At 43.1% G+C, this 21,726-nt stretch overlaps 2 protein-coding genes across 10 annotated transcripts in view; both read left to right on the top strand.

Moving 5' to 3' along the window:
* Positions 1–17,453, top strand: part of MYO5A (myosin VA) — a 78,869-nt gene extending 61,416 nt beyond the window's left edge. For 3 of the 9 annotated variants that reach the window (XM_071814121.1, XM_071814116.1, XM_071814115.1), the window contains exons 29-41: positions 1,702–1,802; positions 2,337–2,417; positions 4,157–4,355; positions 5,823–5,897; positions 7,328–7,421; positions 8,806–8,952; positions 9,325–9,479; positions 9,970–10,059; positions 10,213–10,363; positions 11,300–11,582; positions 12,553–12,727; positions 13,208–13,288; positions 14,151–17,453. In XM_071814121.1, coding sequence (XP_071670222.1) covers positions 1,702–1,802; positions 2,337–2,417; positions 4,157–4,355; positions 5,823–5,897; positions 7,328–7,421; positions 8,806–8,952; positions 9,325–9,479; positions 9,970–10,059; positions 10,213–10,363; positions 11,300–11,582; positions 12,553–12,727; positions 13,208–13,288; positions 14,151–14,303 — 1,785 coding nt within the window. In that variant the 3' untranslated portion in view covers positions 14,304–17,453. The remainder of the gene's footprint in view (positions 1–1,701; positions 1,803–2,336; positions 2,418–4,156; positions 4,356–5,822; positions 5,898–7,327; positions 7,422–8,805; positions 8,953–9,324; positions 9,480–9,969; positions 10,060–10,212; positions 10,364–11,299; positions 11,583–12,552; positions 12,728–13,207; positions 13,289–14,150) is intronic. The other 6 variants (XM_071814120.1, XM_071814119.1, XM_071814118.1 and 3 more) reach the window with 3 other exon arrangements.
* Positions 17,454–18,284: 831 nt separating this feature from the next.
* The window catches only part of MYO5C (myosin VC), a 32,702-nt gene continuing 29,260 nt past the window's right edge, over positions 18,285–21,726 (top strand). Inside the window, exons 1-2 of the mRNA XM_065847544.2 lie at positions 18,285–18,359; positions 20,939–21,049. Of these exons, the coding sequence (XP_065703616.2) occupies positions 18,333–18,359; positions 20,939–21,049 (138 nt within the window). The 5' untranslated portion in view covers positions 18,285–18,332. The remainder of the gene's footprint in view (positions 18,360–20,938; positions 21,050–21,726) is intronic.

Here is a 21,726-nt window from a genome sequence, read left to right as displayed (position 1 = left end):
CGCAGACAGCTTGCTTTAATCATCTGTTTTTCTTCTTTCTTGCCTGCCAATTCGATGGCCAGGAGGATAAGGTACACGTTTTCTTCTACACTTAAAAACCAGAACTCTTAAATGCTGAAAAAACCTTTAACAATATTTGAGCTGTCATTTTCATGCCTCTCATAAGTAACCTACGCGTATTTAAAGTTGTTCTTGCACTTTACTTTGCTGTTATTGAAGAACCTTCCTCATTATCCTATGTCCCCCGTGCCCTCATCTTCCTGATATGCACAAGGGAAAAAGTTATTTCAAAACAAGCAGATTTAACAATTTTGAGCTGTTGGTTTGTGGTAACCGGAACCTGAAAGGAAAGGTTAAGGAATTGGTCTGGTTGGCTTGATCAGTGTGTCTGGCTGAGTGTGTTAGCAGTGTAAGAGCAGCGCTGTGATTCAGGAATCAAGTCTCTACTCACTTCCAAAATCCATAATTTCCACATTTCACACGCTCAATAAAAGGATGTGGTATGAAAAACTGCCTTACTTTATAGTGTTTGTTACCACTGCCATGCAGCAAACGATCAGACTCAAGTTGTGATCTGTTGATGTTAGATAGGAGCTGCTGAATGTTTCATTAGAAAATGTAGTTGAGCGTTTAGTATTCAGGAGTATGAGAAGCTGAAGTGACTCTAAATAAAGGCTGTTCAGTATTAGAGCTACAGCAGGTATGGTATTCTTGAAGGTGTAACAGTGATTATCATTTCTTTCCATCAGCAACGAAGTAATAAATCTGTTCAGACTGCTGAAGCTTGATGGATGGTCAGGGGAGATAAGGAGCAGAGTAATCAAAGTTCTCATAGGGATGTTGGGCATAATTCTGTGAGGATCTCATATTGGTTTTCACATTAGATAATACAAGCCATGCCAGGCATAGAGACCTGGACTCCAAAATTTATATCCACAGAGTTGTTATTGTAAACACGGTGCAAAATGTGACTCAGGAGAATAGCATCTGCTGGTTTGTCAGGAAGGCAGAATTCCAGCTCTTCTGTTCATCACAGGCCTGCGGTTCCTCTGTCCTTATTTCACAGCCGTGACTCAGACCCCACGGGCCAGGGTGACTGGAAACATCTTTGAAGTATTTTCAGTTTTACTGAAGAAAAAGCAAAAGGGCCAATGCAAACATTCAAACCTGGAACAGTGTTTGATGATGATGGTACCTAACTTAAAAATTCTCAAGCCCTTGTGAATTATTTCCTGCTTTGCCAGAATACCTCAATATATGGAGTGAGGAATGGATCTTCTTAGTGAGACTGGAAAGACTACATGTAATGCTGTGGTTAAGAAATATTGATAGAATTAAGCTTGCAAAATTATGCTTCTTCAGTTTTAGTATTAGCCGTTCCTGGTGATTTGGAATAAAATGCTAATTCATCGTTTTGTGACATTTATGTTGTTCCTTTTACAAAATGAACAAATGAAAAGAGGTAAACGTGTAGCTGCTTGTTAGACAGACTGATCCTGGACCGTGTTGCATGCTTTCATTTTAAAAGATAGAGCAAATGGACATAGAAATTATGGACCAACCTCCTGCTCAGGTACCCACACCAATTATAATGTAGAGACTAAAGGATTAGTGTTCCACGTGGGTAAAGTGACAAAAACGTAGACTCCAAGAACAATTACGTTGTTAAATTTACCCTGGAAATCACCATTCTTGTTCCAGAATACCATGACGGATTCTACAATCCTCTTGGAGGATGTACAGAAGATGAAGGACAAGGGAGAAATAGCACAGGCGTATATTGGACTGAAGGAAACAAACAGGTACGAGTTCTCTGTATTGAATCTACGGGCGGTTGGGGGCCGCTGTGACGTGCTGCCTGTGTCGTACTCACTAACTGCGTTCATGGAAGTCTTAGAGAACACTTGTAGTTCGAGTTATAACTTGATTTCATTAGTAAAATTGCTCGATGCGATATTTGAAAGGATCACAAAACAGTGAGGAAATACAAAATCAAGCTTCCTGGATTTAATCTTCTTAGCCTTTAATTGCTACGTTGCTCAAACTGGGCGCCATTCCCCGTGCTGCTCTTACTTTTTGTCCAGTGGTTGTCACAATAGTCTGTCATAACACACTTACTGTACCAGCACAAAATGCTGTCGCCAGTTGGGCTGACACAGAGAGCTGAATTTCGTCATTAAGAAGATATACGTATAAACAAGAGAAGTAACTTGCAAAGTTGTTCTAGAGCGCTGTTTGTTTCTCTTTTCTAGTAACTGTGATTTAGTGTGTAATGTCCTTACATGTCATCACCATCACGTATCTCTCTTGTATTTTTTAACAACTTTCCTTGCAAGGCAATCTCCCCAGGACTATCATATGCTGAATGAGGACGGAGAACTTTGGCTGGTTTATGAAGGGTTAAAACAAGCCAACAGGTTACCAGATTCTCAGAATTATCTTTTCTTCGTCTACATCTTCTTTCCTAGCTCACCCTGCCCTTTGCTCTGGGTTTGCTTCAGCTACAGTGCTCCTATTGCTTTAGCCGTTAGAACAAAATTTGTCACAAATGTTATGAATTAAAGTTTCCGCAGACTTAGTTCCCAAACCTTTCTATTCGTCCAGTTTTATCATTTTAAAAGTTAGGATGGTGGCGACAGCTAATACATAATTCATAAAAACACTTGCACAAAAATAGACCGTAAAATACCAGAAGCTCCACAACTGGCAAAGTTTTGTAGCTGTATCTGCTTTGACTGCCTTGGTGTCAGGTATCAAAATTCGTGTTCCTTACAGCGTTTCAGCCTGAAGAAGTGGAATCATTTTAGTAATAAAACTATTGTTTGAATAGCTTCAGCATACTCTTAACTTCCAAATAGTTCTGGGTCTTGCTCTCCTCGTTGCGACTCAGGTTCGGTAAATTGAACGTTCTTCTCCCATGTCTTACCTGCCAGATTCAAATGTAAGATGCAAAATACTCAACAAGCAGAAGTAATCTTTAGTGCTATGTGTGTCCCAGGCTTCCAAAACGGTTCCTAATTCCATAGACCAGCAGTGCTGTTCTTCTTCAATACACACTTTTGGTAGTGGTACCTTACGGAAGGAGGTATTTTGCAATGAATGCTACTAACTAAAGTCTCTCCTTTTCTTGTACTAACCAATTCTACACCTAACGTTGTTTTGTGAGCCCGGGGAGATCTAACTTAGAGCAAGCGTTTTGCAGCGCAGGGTGTGAGAGTGTTTGCTCTGTGCCTCTTGTTTCTTGTCCTTGCGCTGTAGAAACAAGAAGCTTTATATTAAATGGAGGAGCAATGCAGGTAAATGACTATTTGCCCTTGCATGCTTGAGCAGTCTAGTTACTAATAAATGTGTCTGCCTTCTGCATATTTAAACCCTGAAAGATTGTCTAATTGCACACTAGCAGTCACTGGTAATGGCCTTTCCTGCGTGTGTGGATGGACGAGCCGGTGAGTCAGAGCCTTGGGCAGCGCGTCTCAAGCAGGAGTAGATCCCACAGCACTTATCCCCATTTCACGTGGAAGAACTTGAGACGTGGCGTGCCCAAGGGAAAGAGCGAGTCAGCGGTGAGGCTAAAACAGAGCTCCCGATCCCAGTCCCGAGCTTGGTTCTGTCGTTAACCTCCACCGCACTAATGACAGCCCTCTGCAAATGGTGGGTTTAATGTAAAAATAAAGATTATTTATGTGCATCTGAAATCGAATGGTTTCTGTCTGAACAGAGTTAACTCTAAAAAGATATTACTTTTTTAATATTGCCCAGTCCTAGTTTAAGCGAACACACTGTCTTCTTCATCTTTGGTTTGATTTGATTAGAGCTAAAACCTCTTTAAAGCCCCTTTGAAAAGCGGAGACAATCTGGGGAGAGTTAGCAGTACATTCCTCACCACATCTTCTCGGTGGCATCATATATATGTGTTCAATCACAAAGGAAATGCAAAGCAGTGTCACAATTAGTTTCTCTCCAGTTTTTGATCATGTAAGCTTAATTTAATTAGAAGGCATACTGAAGGGTTTAAAGAGTTCTCTGCCTTTTTCATGTTCCTTTGCAAGCCATGGCTAATTGTTCCTGAGCAGCAGCTAAAGCTTTCCACTCCCTCTGAGAACCGAGGACGGAACTTTCCACGTGTGTTCACGCAGCTGTTGCTCAACCTCTTTAGGCTGCTGGAGTCTCAGCTGCAGTCCCAGAAGAAGAGCCACGAGAATGAGCTGGAGCTGCTGCGGGGTGAGATCCAGGGTCTGAAGGAGGAAAACAACCGGCAGCAGCAGCTCCTGGCGCAGAACCTGCAGCTGCCTCCCGAGGCCCGCATCGAAGCCAGCCTGCAGCATGAGATCACCCGCCTCACCAACGAGAACCTGGTAAGGGAACCACGCCGCAGGAGCAGCCCGGGGAGCTCAGAGACCCTGCTGCACCTGCAGGTTCTTAGCAGCTTTCAGATGGCAGCCTCCTGCAAAAATTTGCATGAGTGCACTCGCTTTTTGTAGGTAACCTAGTGGGAGAGATTTGTGATTGCTCGGGAAGCGTTACAATTTCAGGAAGTTTGTTTGAGGCTTGTGGTGTGGAGAAAGCTTGTGGATCCCAGCTTCCAAGTGATGAGTTGAATCATTGTTAAATAGAACGATTGATATCCAGGAAACTCATAAAAAATATTAGTGCCAAGTACTGGTGTTTCGTCTGAAAGATATTAGTTGATTGATTTTGTTGAAAAACTCTCATGTAGTTCTTCCATTATTTGATGTCACTTTTCCCCTGTGTTTTGAGCTCTGGCTATCCAGTGTTTTCTGAAGAAAGAAAGAGTTGCAGAAAAAGAAACCTGGTTAGAAGTCACTTAGTTAATAGCTGGTATTCCTTGTTTACTGCACATTTGGTATGAAGGAAAGATCAGGTGAAGCTCCTTACCTTTCCCTGCAAAGGAGCGTGTTCATCATGTGCAGGCTCGTTCCATTCTCAGGGAGGTTTCCAAGAGTCCCGTGTTGGAATCTCATTGGCTCATTGCTGGTTATTGGTATGGGGAGCCATGCTACGTCAGGAAGAAAAGCCCTAGCTTTGAGTGTCATTGCTTCCTCTAAAAGAGCCAAGGTTTGGTCTTTCTTGCCTATGTGTGATGCAGAAGTTACCATGTCAGGCTCTTGTCTCAGTACCGAAGGTTTTGAGGAAGGCGTCAGTTAATTCGGTGAATAGATCTCGAGGGCTGACTCAGCTATGTTAAGGTTCCCTCAGCACCAGGTGTCTCCCGCTGCCAAAGGTGGATGGCAAAATCTCCATCCCTGGCAGCTCCCTCCTGCTGCTTGCTCATCTGTTGTGATTTTTAGCCTTTTTTCCCCCAAGAGACCTACTCATCACATCCTGTGTTCCCAAGACAACACACAGTCATGTAATTATATCCCAGAGGAGCTCTCTTTCTTTTCAAATACAGTGAATGTAATTTTACTTGTTAAATACAGACTCATTCGTTAGGATTTCAGTTCTGATGTTCGAGCATTACAAGTCCACTTCAAGTCAGCAATATGCTGCTTTTCCACTCCTAGCCCTAGAGCAGAGACAATATAGAGGCTTTCCAAACCTGGTATTAGAATTGCAGCGTTCACTGCAATCCCGTCTTGATTAGCGTACGAAAGTGGCCTGTCCGGGTGCTCACAGAGGTCGTGTTCCGGGCTTTCACATGGGTACTGCCAGCTGTGAGTGAGCACCACACCTAAGGGCCAGATGGCCTCAGAATGAGAGATTCTTGAGCTTGTCTTCATCTGATGTCATTTATATAGTGCTTACTGAAATACCAGCGTCTCAAAGGCAGGGGAAAAACGATCCTGTACCTATTTTTACAGTTTTATGAGGAGTTGTATGCAGATGATCCCAAGAAGTATCAGTCGTACCGGATTGCACTTTACAAACGGATGCTTGTATGTAGATGATGTGACTCCTGTTTCTCTGTTGTCTCGCTCGCTGTTTCTGGAGCACTAATTGAAAAGCAGGCGGCCTCCCTTCCTCCCTTTCAAAGGAAATCCCTGCAGAGCTTCCCCGTGCCGATTACTGCCCTCACTGCTTGTGTTGTCAGGCTCAGTGTCCTCTGTGTGATCTGCGTCTCTTTCCGATGCACAGTTCTGTTACTAATACGAGTCTTGCACTGTGACTGAAGCAGTTTCTGTTTGAATACTACTCAATACTGCCCTGAGAAAGAGGTACATGATGCAAAATGTGCTACATTTTCAGAACAACTCTTTGCTTTGAAGCTTTGATACGTTTAAATTCAGTTAGCAAAGCAGAGGTGTGAGGATGCGGGTAACTCCTGAAGGTGAGTGGTGCCGTTGGGAGCAGCCCAGTAGCCTGAGTTTCTTCATAGATCCCTTCACAGTGCCGACACCTGGTACGAATCAATCTATCAGAATCAAAACACATAGCCTTTTAAGATTTTACGAAAACACGCTGTCTGAGGGATAGCATTGGAAATAATACTATATTTCCATAATAATTAAAGCTATCAAATTGAGATAGCACCACATATAATCTTGAAAGAATATGATTTATGAGATTCCAAACCTTAATGAGATGTGAAATGTGTTCAGTTTGTTTAGAGGAACCGTGGAAAGAACTTTTCTCCTCCTCACATATTTGTTGTTCAGAAATCACAGCCCTTTACTGATATTTTCAGAACAGTTTGTTGGACTCACATGTGGTGGGGTTTTTTATGAATTTCAGTGGAAATTTTGATATCTGATGATGAGTGTATTCTGTTGTTAACGGGGTTTCTCTTGTAATATTGAACACTGCTTTTAATATGAAGCATGGCCTTGATTCTGTTCTTTCAACAGGCCTAATATCTCACTGCTCCCCTATGTTGTATTAGGTCGTAAACTCTTTATTACATGATTAAGAGCAATTTTATGCTTAATTCAAATTTGTCACCAATGCTGCACTGATATTTTTCAGTATTTTTAGGAACAGCGTATAAATGATGCAGAAATACAGGCTAGCTGTTAAATAATGAAGGAAATGATTTCTGTGAGGCATTTGGAAGAGCAGAGAGGAAGCATTAGGGAGATGTGTTTGCAGCAAAGTATCTTGTGCCATAGGAACTGACCTGGTTCTGAGCGTCTCCAGATGCACCTGCCTAGGAGCTTTGCCTTTGTCACGCTGCACGTAACTTAATCATATTTGTGATTTTGGGCTTGTGTTGTAGGCAGCACAGCGGCTTGCAAAGCTCAGCCAGCGGATGGCACCACTGTTCGGCTTTCCTCACCCTCTTGCAATTCTAACAGCACTGATTTTTGTCTTTGTCACATGTTCTGGCACTTTATCAATATCTCAATCCTCTTCCCATTTTAATTTACAGGATTTAATGGAGCAGCTTGAAAAGCAAGACAAAACTGTTCGCAAGTTAAAGAAACAGTTGAAAGTATTTGCTAAGAAGATTGGTGAACTCGAAGGTACTTTTATATTTTGAGAGAGAGAGAAAGATTTTGGTTTAGTTTCTGTGATCCTTTTGTCATTGTACCCATCTGTCTCAGTGCTCAGGAGGGCAGTAGCCTCCGTAACTGATTCCAGAAACAGGAGATGCATTCAGCACTCTGTGCGTTCCTTTATAAACCTTTACAATATTTGCCGTATTTTGGAGCAATGAGTGGAAGGAGATTGATGTTTCTCTGAAGGCAGAAGCCACTGAAATGTAAAGAAATGTTACGTGGCCTATTTCTGTACTCAGAGACAGTATGTGTTTTTGTAAAGACAAAAGCAATGCTAAATATGAAGCAAGCAGAAATAATTCCTCCAGTTGTCCCTGGTGCATTCCTGTGTTGCTGGAGCTGAGAACGCTGAGACTGTCCTCCTCCGCTTGAGGGCTCCTTGTGTGGCTGGTAGCCAGCTTCAGGATGGGAATGTTGAGATATGGACTAAGCCAACCTTGTTTCTATGAGCATCAGAGTGAGTTGCCTTAGGATCTTGGACTTGTGAGACTGAGAACTTATTATACCTCTACACAGTGTCACTTTAATTGCTAAAAGCAATTAATGATGTTATAAAGTTGAAGTATGACTTTGTTTTTAAATAATCCTGCTCCTAACCCTTTGGAAGTTTTTCGTGGTCATCTGCTTCCTCCAGAAGCAAGCTCACTGCCGGCTGAGTTGTTTTACTGAGTACTCAGACTGAAATTAGTGACAGTCTGCAGTGCTTCGGTGTTTGAAAAGAGCTGTGATGTCAAGTTAAACCTGGATTGACAAGAGCATATTATCCTCTAGCTAGCAGCAGCTCTCCTGGAGCTCCAGTTTGGATCTCTGCGTTTTCTGTCCCGTTCACGTGATTCAAACCCGTGCAGTAGCCGTTGGGTGCAGCCGGGAGGGCTGGATGCAGAACGTGTTGCTTTTAGGGGCTGGAGCCACGTTTTGCTTCTCAAAACCAAACGTGCAGCCTAATCAAGTGGAGCGTGGGTGTTGAATGTGACCCCGTGGGGCGCTGCATGCAACAAGGTGGATATTTCATATAACCTTTTGAAAGGTTACTCCAATTCAGGTTGGTTTTCAAAAGTCTTTCAGTGTTGTTTGGTTACTGCTGTGGACAGGATCACATTATTCCTACAAACTATGGAGTGGGAAAATACTTCTGAAAATATCATCAACAATCAACAAATATAATCTCAACAGTCTGTCTTTTTGTTTAATGGGAGTTGTGTTGCTAAGTGTTACCCTGAACCAAAGGAAAACATTTCTTAGTTCTGTATGCTGGAGATCTCCCTCAGAAATTCCATAGTTCCCTCTGACGGGCGTTGCTTGTACGGGAAGCTATGATATGTCATTTATTTTCATTTCCTCTCTGCAGTGGGCCAGATGGAGAACATATCACCCGGACAAATCATCGACGAACCCATTCGTCCAGTTAACATTCCACGGAAAGAAAAGGACTTCCAGGGGATGTTGGAATATAAGAAGGAGGATGAACAGAAACTTGTCAAGAATCTTATTTTAGGTAAGCGCCGTTCTTGTTTGCAGCCTCCTCCGCTCCCACACACTCTGCAAAATGAATGGTTAGACACAGAATTTACATTATGAAATGAATAGCTTATTTTGGTTTTGACAGTGCTCTTATTTATCTAAAATTCATAAATGACTATTGTAATCTAAACAGCAAAGTACATACTCATGTGTCTGCGTATTTTTTAGCAGGCAATTATGTTTTGTTCTGTTCTGATGTTTTACCACGAAAGCGGCTCTTCTTAGTTCTACTCGTCGTTTTCACTGGCCCCGTATAGATGTGTATGTACGATTAACTCAGGAGGTGGTGATGTGACATGTAACACCTTTCAGTGGCTTAACGAAACAATGTGTGTGTTTTCCCAAGAGCTGAAACCCCGTGGGGTGGCCGTCAACCTCATTCCAGGACTGCCGGCCTACATTCTGTTCATGTGTGTGCGCCACGCCGATTACCTCAACGACGACCAAAAAGTGCGCTCCTTGTTGACTTCCACCATCAATGGCATCAAAAAAGTGTTGAAGGTTAGTCAGTCTGCTTCATTTAGGAAAACATTAATTGGCTCTGGAGTTCTGACCAGTGAAGTCCTCCCGCCAACGTTACAAAGTGTTGTTAACAGTTAGAGTGATACCGTTTTATCCACGTAACACCAGAGATGGTTTGAATTAGCGGACAAAGAGTCGCGTGCCACAGAATGAGTGTTAGGGGAATAGCATCGCGTTGCCCTGTGATTTCTGCACGGAGCATTAGGATGGGTCTGTAAGACACAGGGACTGTATATGCGGGGAAATCATGTTTTGAAAAACATTACAGAGATCAGGGAGGGTTTTTAATGGCATTTTGGCAAAACCCTTCCTTTTCTAATCTCTTACTGAAATACATGAAGTTTTGCAGAACGTCGCAATATGAGTAGCTACAAGAAAGTAGATTTGAAGTGTTCAATTGTTTAGCTGACTTTATTATTTTATTCCTCCTACTAGTCCTTATTGAAATGTGTTTGTTTCTAACCTTTAGAAAAGAGGTGATGACTTTGAGACGGTGTCCTTCTGGCTCTCCAACACCTGCCGATTTCTGCACTGTTTGAAGCAATATAGTGGAGAAGAGGTAGGCAGCGCTGCTACTCTGCTCTCTGCTGCTCGACCGTGAGCGCTACCCCTTAAGAAATTCCTGTAGTATCTCAAAATCTAGTCAAAGTCTCTTTGTATAATATTTTTGTATTCCACTGAAGCATTTGTTCCTGTTATTTTCTGAATTCAGGGCTTTATGAAGCATAACACGCCTCGTCAAAATGAACACTGCCTCACTAATTTTGATTTAGCTGAATACCGACAAGTACTGAGTGACTTGGCTATTCAGATCTACCAACAGCTCGTCCGAGTGCTGGAGAACATTCTGCAACCAATGATTGGTAAGGCAAAGTTGAATTCTTCAACTTCACACCATATACCGAAAGGAAAATGGTGATGGTGGTGATATACTGTGTCTTGTATTTCTTCCTACTCAGTAGAATTGCTTTAATAGTATTATATACATATTAAAATATAAATAGTATGATATTGTATATAATAGTATAATATAATTAAAATAGTATCGATAATATATAATAGCATATATATAGTGGTACATACATTATTTAATGCAGTATTCTGGTTGTAGATGACAAGGACTACCCTGGGCAGGTTGAATTAGAGGCAAATTAAACTATGGCTGTTCTTCTGGCAGTGACAGAATAAATCAATACACCTCATTCATGCTTGTCATACATCATGCATTTACAGGAAGAAATGGTTAGGACAGTCTGATATTTGTTGCCCTGTCTGTTGGGAAGTATCCCATGGAAAAATTAGACTTTAATTGCATGAGAACTCATAATTAAAATGAATACAGAGAAAACCAGTTGTTATTCTGGACAACGATTAGCACTGAGGTATGTAGCAGTAATGCAGCTCGCTTTCAGGGAGATTTTTTTCATTACAAGTGCTTTCCATTGTTCTCGTCAGACAGCAATTTTTATTACGCTTTCCGATCACCGCTGACCAGAGTGGGACAGCTCGTTGTGTGCTGACTCTGCCGCTCCTATGACCATGGGAGGAGAAGAGTGGTTTTGTGAGCTAGAGTTGGACCTTCCTTTGAAACACACACGCTGGGATCTATAAAAACCCTGCAAGCATAGGTTTTGTAGAATTTAGCAGGACACAGAATGTCTGGAAATCACGGCAAAGCGTGGCCAGCAGAGAGCCCAGCCAGCTCTTCCTGCCTGAATACTGGGGTTTGCTGTCTCGCACAATATGCTTGTATATTGGCAATTTTGAGTCGTTATAATAATGTTGTCAATCAACTGCAGTTTCAGGAATGCTGGAACATGAGACTATCCAGGGTGTCTCGGGGGTGAAGCCAACGGGGCTGCGGAAGAGAACGTCCAGCATCGCTGACGAGGGAACCTACACTTTAGACTCCATTATCCGGCAGCTGAACTCTTTCCATTCAGTGATGTGTCAGCACGGGATGGATCCAGAGCTCATCAAGCAGGTTGTCAAGCAGATGTTCTACATCATTGGGGCCGTGACGCTTAATAATCTCCTCCTGCGCAAGGACATGTGCTCGTGGAGCAAAGGAATGCAGATAAGGTGGGAGAGCTCATGTCGTACTTTTCTCAAATGTGCTGTTGGAAATCTTAGTGAATTCTTGGCACTGCTGAACATCATTTTGATGGAATAGCAGATACATTTTGAATATTTTTCTGTACATAAACAGTTGCACGTGCTGTTAAACTGATTTTGTGAGGGTCAGTTAAACAGAGCTTGGTTAACTTAGGGAATGTGGTAGAAGCAAACCAGAAGTATTTCATCAAATAAAAATCAGAGCTGTAGGTGACACGTTGATGGTTGCTTTCTCAGCTTTTAGAGAAGAATAGCAAACTGCTTGCTGCGTTCCTTGTACTCTGGTGGCTCAGTGGATCCCTGCTTTGTTCATTCACGCTGTAGTTTGCTGCGTCCTGCGGTAAAGCCTTCTATTCTATTCTATTCTATTCTATTCTATTCTATTCTATTCTATTCTATTCTATTCTATTCTATTCTATTCTATTCTATTCTATTCTATTCTATTCTATTCTATTCTATTCTATTCTATTCTATTCTATTCTATTCTATTCTATTCTATTCTATTCTATTCTATTCTATTCTATTCCTGCAGCTGGTAGTGGTTGTCCAGTGCATTCTGCTGGCCTGTGCCAGGAAATGTAGCTGAGGCATTGCAGTCCCTCCAGTAACCTTGGAAAGCCTCACTGCACATTTGCATGGGCATAATCTCATTACCTGTTTATACTCATCACATTCCTGTAATTACTAGCAACAGAAACACATAGGAAAAGCTAGTTAATGGAAGTCCTTGGCCACAGTTTCTAGATGTCTTGAAACTCAAAACCTCTTGCCTTACTCAGAAGGAAACAGTATGAAGAGAAAATCACAAGAGATGACAAGTGTGAAGGAAAAACATGGAAGGACAAAGCAGCAGCACTGGGAAAGAGAAGTTGCACGTGCTTTTGATTTAGCCGTAATCAAGCATTAAATGTCTACATACTCTTACCTCTTTGTACAGATACAACGTGAGTCAACTGGAAGAATGGCTGCGTGATAAAAATCTAATGAATAGTGGAGCTAAGGAAACGCTGGAACCCCTCATCCAGGCCGCACAGCTGTTGCAAGTCAAAAAGAAAACGGATGAAGACGCAGAAGCCATTTGTTCCATGTGCAATGCACTCACCACTGCCCAGGTAACGAACTCCCTCCCTTTTGCATTAGTACAATTAAAACAGATTAAGTTAGAGGGATTAAAAAAGTGAAGTCATAAAACTGTCTCAAATGGAAGCTGCAGGCTGTGATAATCATAAATGCAGCATGTTTCCAGGGCCATAGGAACCATCTGATTTCTCCATAGCTTGCTGTTTTCCACACACAGGTAGAATTTTAGAGTTTCTACCTCCAAAGAACGTATGTTCTTAGGGGGTCATTTAACATAGGGGTTCATTTAACATAGGGGTTCATTTAACATAGGGAGTCATTTAACATAGGGAGTCATTTAACACAGCATTAAGCAGATGACAGAATTCTGTATGAATCAATAAAGCAAGAAATACTTGTAAAGAACTTTCTTTTTCAAATAGCTAATTTAAAAAGTACGTTATTAGTAACCATGGATGTGTCTGTTGATTTGTCAGTAAAATGAACTGAAGAATGGTTGTTCTTCTCCACAGATTGTAAAAGTTCTGAATTTGTATACTCCAGTTAATGAGTTTGAAGAGAGAGTCTTGGTATCATTTATACGTACAATACAGGTATGGCTTTGTTTTTTCATCAAAAATCAACCGATTCTTTCTAAGAAACTCTCGGATGAGCTGAAATAGCTTGTGTCCCAAAATACATTCAGGAATCTGAAGTAAGCCAGGCTGTTCAGCTGCTGGTTTTTAGCTATGTTGAAAAGGCCATGTCAGCCTTAAGATTTTCAGCCCTCACAATTTACCGCCTCCAGACTTAGATGAAAGGTTCGTTTCCCTGTCAGTACGTATGAGGTTTTTGGAAGGTGAGATGTTTTTGTGCTCCCACACCTTTGTGGGTGTAAACACATTCGTATGCCAGCTTTTCGGGTGGCAACATTTATGTATCCAGATTTACTTTTGTCAGACCTGTGTCTGCGTGAGAAGTTTCAACCGCTTGGAAAACTGAGGCCTGCGTTCATTCCAAGGCTCTTCGTTCAGCCCTTCTAGTTTCATACGTATTGACGAAAATGAAGCGTTTTGAAAACTCCAAAGAAAAGCAGCCAGTAGAGCAAAATAAGAGAATTAAAGACGATCTTTCTAGTCTGTTAGAAATCACATTACACTACTAGCAGGATAAGGGAGATTGGGAAGGTAGGACTATAATTCCACTTACTGAAAAGATGCAGATAGTGTGCAGATTCTTCCTTTGCAGGGAATCTAAATATCTTCAGATTGCATTGTTAAGGGAAAGATATGCAGAACGGAAAATGACAATAGTAACTACAGTTTAACGGCACGGTTGTTGCAGATGTGTTGGGTCAGGGTAGCACAGAGCGTGTGTCTGCACACACGTGTATCGGTGAGCGCAGATGCTCTTTGCAGATGATTGTTATGAATGAAGTGGCTAAATGCTCACGTAATCTCTCTCTTCTCTTTGCAGATGCGCCTGCGAGACAGGAAGGACTCCCCTCAGTTGCTCATGGATGCGAAACACATCTTCCCTGTTACTTTTCCATTTAATCCATCCTCTCTAGCATTAGAAACCATTCAGATCCCAGCCAGCTTAGGCCTGGGCTTCATATCACGTGTCTGATCCCAGGGAGGTAGCGTCAGTGTTAGATGGAGAATGACTTCCCTGACATCTGTACCCCTTAAAACATAGAGAGCCACCGAGAACACATTTTCCGAACAGTCAGTCTATACATGCCCCGATCTGTAGTAACGTAGCTGGAAAACCACGTAACGGCACCACAGACCGAAGGCTCAGAGAGAGATGTGCGTTTGTGTTCGGTCATTGCATTCATGGGGACATCACTGATTCATGCGTTTCCAGAATGTGGAAATCAGGCTTGGACAAAAATGGTGTCTTCAGCTGTCTAGAGACGTTTTTAGATCTTTAGTATCATATTTAAATAGTGTACATGGAACTCCATATGTAATCTTCTCCTAGGCAGGGACCAACAGGGACAGGCACAGTCCTGAGCATGGAAGACTTGAAAGGGAGGCATTTTGTAGTAGAATACACAGTCACTTGGGAGCCTGACACCCTTAATTTGTAAAGACTGGAATGGAGAACACAAACTGGCAATATAAAAACAATTTCCTAAACCACTTCCTTACTTTTGTCAGTTTGACAGAAATCCTAGTGATAAGTCTCATAGCTCGCTATATGCTGTAGCGTAGGTGTTCATTTGTTAGTACTGTGGGTTAGGTTTGCCAAGCATACTCAATCGCTGCTGCATATCGTGTTCTTTTAAATGTACGACAGTATCATACTAGGAACTCAAATAAGATCCTTCATTTCTGGTCGGCAACCTTATTTACAGGCCAGTGCGGTTTGTTACTTCACCTGGAGTTTTGCAAATGGCATCACATAACACCTGTAAAGGAAAATGGTAACTAAGCACAAGTAGCACACTGGAAATTACATGTTTAGTTCTTTTTAAAAGTAGTTCTCTAAAAATACAGAGTCTTGAAGCAACTGGTCAGAAGTCAATAATAAGTTAGTATTTATTTAGATTTTGTAGTCTGTCTAACGTTCTCCTTTGTCCGTAGACCCCGGGGATGAGTAGAATCTCTTCTTTAGAGCCACTTTAAAAACAAAAAGAAAAGAAATTCATACTGGAATTTGAAGAAGAACTTGAATAGAAGATTTCTTTAGCAGCTCAAGGCTGCTGTTCTTTCACTAACAAGAATGTTCAGTAGGTTTTGACTGTAATGCTGCCATTGGACTATGACTCGAGCTGATTTAATGGTTGGAGATCCAGACTGCAGACTGAGAAAACGAGTTATTTTGAATATTGCACATCTTACTGGAAGCGTTCTTCTGTCTCGCATATCTTGGGTCTGCTATATGGAATTCACCTTTCACGATGTGCAATATGAGTGCAGAATCCTTTCTGAAGGCTCCAATTCCGAACTTCAAAACAGGTAGTTTGTGGTATATGGCTCAAATATACACATAAAAAAGCCACACACATTGTTCAGTTGCATTGTGCAATATTTTCTGTGTATTATAATAATTAGTAACTTAGCATAACATGAATTTCTTTTAATATTGCTAATGAATCTAGAGGTACACTAATAGGGTGTTTGGTACTGATCTGTTTGCCTGCAGACTCACAGGAGATGCGCACTTAGGCAGGCTGAACACTGCGGTGGTTTCACTGAGAGGTGGGGGTGCTGTTTGTGTGGCTGCCAGGATCGGTAGTAAAGACAACCCAGACTTTGTCATTATCATTTTAAGATGCTCCTGTTGTCTTATTTTCCGCTGTTTATGCCCCACGTTACATTTGATGGGTCATGGCAGTACTTGTAAAGCTGCATTGCGTGGATGTTCTGAATGGTCTTTGCTAAATGGTTTCAGTTGTTCTCCTCTGCGTGGTACATACCACACGCTCTTCTGTCAAATGTTACTTGATTTCTGGAGCTACAGCTCCAAACAAGGTGTCATGGAGTTTCCAGCCTGTCGGGTGCTGTGCTCTGAGAATGTAATGGGAAAGCCCTCCCCTTGGGAATGAGGTTGGGGTGCAAATACCTGAGAACATGCTGACCTGCAAAATTTTCCTGCTATTGAAATACAAGCAGTTGGCGTTACAGTATGTTCATACTGTACATCAGGAAATACATCCACTACTTAAGCGTTAGTGTATTAAAATGTATGCCTAAATGTATTTCTGTTTATTTTTTGAGTTGGTTTACCTGTAAAAAGCCTTATTGTATCTTGTTTCCTTAAAAAATAGTGTTTAGTAATTTATAGCTATTATCCTTAACCTCAGTGGTTTGACTGGTATCACTTTTCTATCACATTTAAAGTATATGCTGCTTGACATGTTTTAAAGGAAGATCTTTTTAAGTTGGAATAGACGTGTAACTGGTAACTCATCTAATACTTTACCCGGCAGTATTTTACATGCACTTTTCAGAAGTAAAAGCTTAGTGTCAGTGTATAATATATCTTTCACCGTAGGACTAATATCTCTTTCACCATGGAATATAATGCGGAATTATTTTAGCAGTTTTTTTTTCCTTTGGATCATTGTTATGCTCTTTTAACGTGGACATATCTTTTATATTTTAATTTATTACCTATTGCTATGACAGATTTTATCGGATGCTGGAAAAATACCTGTCAACGACCCCTTAGAATGATATACAGTTATTGTAGAGATTTTGCACAATAATTACCTCATTCAGTTTGGTGTATTTTTATTCCAGTGATAATTTAATTCTGATGTTTAGGACACAATCTTCTATCCAAATTCTGAAATATTGCTGCCCAGGCTTCAGTCTGGGGTGGAACGTGAAAGTGCTTAAGTCTGTCAAACGCAGTTACTCTGTTCCATATATCCCAGGAAAAATGTAGGATCAACGTCGATGTTGACAGGTGGGTTGATATCCCGTAACATTTGGTCCCAACTTGGAAACACCAGCATTTGCAATTTGAAGGTCTGTGTGATTGAAACGTAACACATTTCAAATACCGTGCAAAAACGATGAGTAAGCACTTGGGTTTTTTAAGATGCTGATACTTCATGTGATAGATAAAAGACTTGAAACATGGCTTCTCACTCGATGCCACTACAGTCCGTGGATGAAAACCGAAACGTTGTCAAGAATGACCTGAGCTCTGATCTGTTGTAGTGTCTGACGTTGTACTTAGTCAATGTATGCATCATAAAAGCTGTAGCCTAATAGCTATCACTGGAAAATGTCCAAATAAAAAGACAACTGTAAGATTTGCCTTGGATTGTGTTGGTTGGTTGTTCCTGCTGCCCCTGCGGCAGCCGCCGTGTCACCCGCCGAGGGTTGTGTGAACACCCGGTCAGTGCCAACAGCGTGGCATCGAGTGCTGCGCGTGCTTGGAAAGGCTTGCTTGGACATAACTCGCTTCTTGTAGGCTGTTTTGTCACCAAATATTAGCTGTTGCTGAAATAAGATCTGTACTTCGCTAAAACGTTGTGTTCCGTGCTGTGAAAGCTCCCGGGCGGCAGGCAGAGCATGGATCCACCTTCCCAAACCAGGTACTACGTTTATTCAGATCTTTCTTATGAAGGATATTTAAATGTATCACCTATTAGTGCCCTAAGTTGAGTAAATGTTGTTTATTTTCATCTCAGTTCGTTAGAGAAACTCCTTGATGGACGGTGATTCATGTTTCTGCTGTGTTTCTCTGTTGGGTCAGGACCGGCTCCCCTCGCCATCCCTGGCAAGCAGAGTGGCCACTATCGCTGGTCCCGGGTGGTGTGTCCGAGGGTCCGTACGGGCTGTACCGGCGTGGGACAGCGGGGGCCACCGCTCCCCTCCCCTGTCCCCCTGTCCCTGGCGTGTGCGCTGCCCGCACACGCAGCCCCGCGGGGGCAGGAGCGCTTTACCCAGGCGCGGCGGGCACCGGGCGAGCGGCGCCGCCGCCGTGTGCTCGGGGGAGCCGCCGTGTGCTCGGGGGAGCCGCCGTGTGCTCGGGGGAGCCGCCCGCTGCTCCGCGGGCAGGGCCGTGCTCCGGGCGGGCCGGGCCGCGGATCCGGGGCGGTGTCCGGGGCGGTGCGGCGGCCACCTGCCCTGCGGCCCCGCCGCACCGCGTCTGTCTCCGCGGGCGGCCCTGAGCGGCGGCGGCTCGGCCCCCATGGCGCTGGCCGAGCTCTACACCCAGGTGAGCGGGCGGGGAGCGGCCCGGACGCACCGGAGCGCCACGGCGGGGACGCGGGGGTGACGGCCGCCCGGTGCGGGACACGGAAGGACAGGGGGCATGGGGAGGACAGGGGGCACGGAAGGAAATTGGACACGGAAGGACAAGGGACACGGGCCGGGCGGTGCCCGACTCTCCGCAGCGGGCTGGGGTTCGTGTTCTCCCGTGAGCCGCTGGTGGGACTCGGGGGTTGGACCCGGCGGGGGGACGCGTGTCCGTGTGTCGGGTGCATCACCTGTGGGACAGCTGAGCCAAAGCACGTCCCAGCGGCTCTAAGATCCCGGGACAGCACGGGAAAAACTCCTTTTTTGGGACTTCTGAGCTCTTTTTTACGTGTCGGTCTCTGACGTGCCGGCTGCCGATGGGGCAGCTGTGAAGTTCAACAGCACTTACCCGGCCACTTAATCGCGAAGTGCTCGCTCTTTTTTTAATGCAAACACTGAATATGTTTGGCAAATCTTGGCACTAAAACAGAGATTACTCAGCCTCAATACGGCTGCTCTAATTTTTGCACGTTTCCCACTTTGCCTGGCGTCGCCAGAGTATTGTGACGTATGATTTGTTTGCTTAGCTTTAAATATCAAAAATAACACGCATATATTCCTAATTTATAAGCCTGTATCTCTTCTATCGCAAAAACAGGTGCCATAATAAACTCTGATTTAGTGTGCAGCACTGTTCATTCGTTGTGTTAGTGCCGTGCTCCGGGCAGCTGAAAGGACAAACGGGGCTTTTGTAAGCGGGGCTGAGGTTGGGCAGGTGACGGGGAGGAAGGAGCGTGGGTGTAACTTGATACCGAAGGAGCAAACTCTCTTCTGTTTACCTGTAAGGCCGGGTCTGGAGAAGGCAGCTCTGGTAGGCTGGGTACGTTTGCCAATGGAGGCGCCAGGAACTGCAGGGACCTTTTCTGGAGAATCAGTACTTGGATCACATGATTTTTTGTCCCTTTCTTGTCCGTGACCTTCTGCAGTTCACTCTCCCACATGGGAAGACGCTGCGGGGCCATTTGGTGATGATATCCCTGACTCACGTGGAGTAAGAGCAAACAAAGAATTCAGTTGGGCAGCTGTGAACAGACAAGTATTTTTATAGCTAGGAAATCAGCGTAGTGTAGGAATGACATGAAAGTTGGTTTGTACTTAGATACACATGGAAAAAATCGAAGTGAAACTGATTTTAGCCATGTCTTTCATTTGCCAATTTAATAGATATTTGTGAAGCTGGGTTTTTCTCTCTTTAGTCAAATAGCTGAAAACATTGTCATCATGGTGGTTCGGGCTTCTTTAGAAAAGGCCTTTGTGATTTTGGATGTTGCGTGAAGATAAAGCCATGGTACCAAAGGCATTGGTGAGGAGGTATCACCAACGCAGCTGAGGTTTCATTAGTGTTCATCACCTGGCATACACGCCAGGTTGGCACATGGTTGATCAGAAAGGTCAATCTCCATCCTTAGAAATACTAAGAGCTCAGCTGGAGCGGTCCCTGGGCAACCCAAGGGGACCTGCAGGGCGTCCCTGCCCAAGTCCCTCCTACCCTCAGTCGTTTGGTGGGGTCCTTGGGGTTGGAGTTGAGGAAGCTGCTCTACAAGTGCTGTGCGGTTTGGTGAACACATCGTGGCGGTGTGTTCACTGGGTTTGTGGAGCAGAGACCCTCATGTCCAGAGCACCTGCTGGAGCTTCCTCCGAATTCAAGAAGAAAAAAAGGGGTTTTGTGCCCAAAACAACAGTTGCGACACCAAAAGGAGACGCCGTGTGAGTCTCCAAGGTATCTGTGGGCATGCTGGCGCTTCATGAAATCCTTGAGTAATTTTTCCAGTAAGCAGCTGCAGCAGTTCTCACGGGTTTATTTAAACACAGTTGGTTTAAACTGACCGTGAATGTAGCGAGGCCAGGGGGATTAAACGGGGGATTCTGGCTCTCAAAACAGAAAAGACATTTATGCTCTAGAAGGCTAGGGGTCATTCTGTTGGGTTTATTCTTCAAATACCTGAAAGGAAATTACAATTCATCTGTTTCTATTGGAAATAAGTGCTTTTAGGAAGGGTGTTTTCTTCCTGAGACAGAGCTGGAGGGCCCTACTGGGCCTGAGCTCAGCTAAGCCAGCTCACTGCTGGTAAAGAAGAAACCTATCGGTGGTTTTGGAGGTGTTTGGAGGTTGCACCTCAGTCCCATTGGGAGGCAGTGACTGTGCAGAGTCTTTCTGTTCACGCCCGTGGCAGAACATTTTCTGCACTCAGGATCCTATATTTTAATTCAGTGAAGGGATGGTCTAAATTCTGCTCAGCAAGACGCTTTTTCTGGTAGGTGCTCATTTGAGATTTCTAGGAAGAATAAATAATGAAGAATAACTAAATAACTGAAGAATAACTAACCCACACCAACAGAGCCTGCTGAAAGGGCCAGAGCTAATCCTAGTCCCCAACAGCCCTGGCGTCCAGTTCAGCTGTAAGGTTGCCCTTGACACTTGAAAACTCTTTCTTTTCACGGCTGCTCTGCTGTTACGATAATAGCCAAGCCAACTATTGTCTTGTTTCTCCGTTGCAGTACAACAGGGTTTGGATCCCTGACCATGAAGAAGTTTGGCAGTCTGCAGAGATCACAAAAAACTACAGAGCTGGAGAGCGTTTTCTCCGGGTGCAACTGGAAGACGGAACTGTAAGCAGAAAAGCCGTAATTATTGTGGGATTTGCGGGATATGTTTATGCAGAGACACAGGACTTGCCGTTACGGGATCTAAATGACCTGTCTGCGTTTTATGCTAACCCCGCATATTATATTATATTATATTATATTATATTATATTATATTATATTATATTATATTATATTATATTATATTATATTATATTATATTATATTATATTATATTATATTATATTATATTATATTATATTATATTATATTATATTATATTATATTATATTATATTATATTATATTATATTATATTATATTATACTATATTATACTATATTATATTATATTATTATATTGAAATTTATAGAGAGAACAGCTGTTACTTAAAAGTACAAAGAGTAGAGTTCTGCTATCTGTACCGCGTTAGTGTATATACGTACCATGAAGAAGAAAGATCCCTTCACTTTTGAAACCAGCACCGAGACCCATCTCGAGCGGAAGTGACTGGGACTCGCACGGCGAGCGCCGTTTAAGAGTTTGCACACAGCGTTTCTGCATTCCCCTTCTGTAAAGACAACTGTTGAATGTAGGATTGAATGGATTTGTTGAAAGCCACAGGAATGAGTTGCAACCCCTTCGTTTTCTTTAGGCAAAGGTCGTAAGTCAGGGCAGTTTGGGAGCCGACTGAAGGGCATTT

Source organism: Patagioenas fasciata, chromosome 12 (genome assembly GCF_037038585.1).
Source record: "Patagioenas fasciata isolate bPatFas1 chromosome 12, bPatFas1.hap1, whole genome shotgun sequence".
In the NCBI taxonomy this organism is placed as follows: domain Eukaryota; kingdom Metazoa; phylum Chordata; class Aves; order Columbiformes; family Columbidae; genus Patagioenas; species Patagioenas fasciata.
Note: the sequence above shows the minus strand (reverse complement) of the source record. Positions and strands in the feature narration are given on the sequence as shown.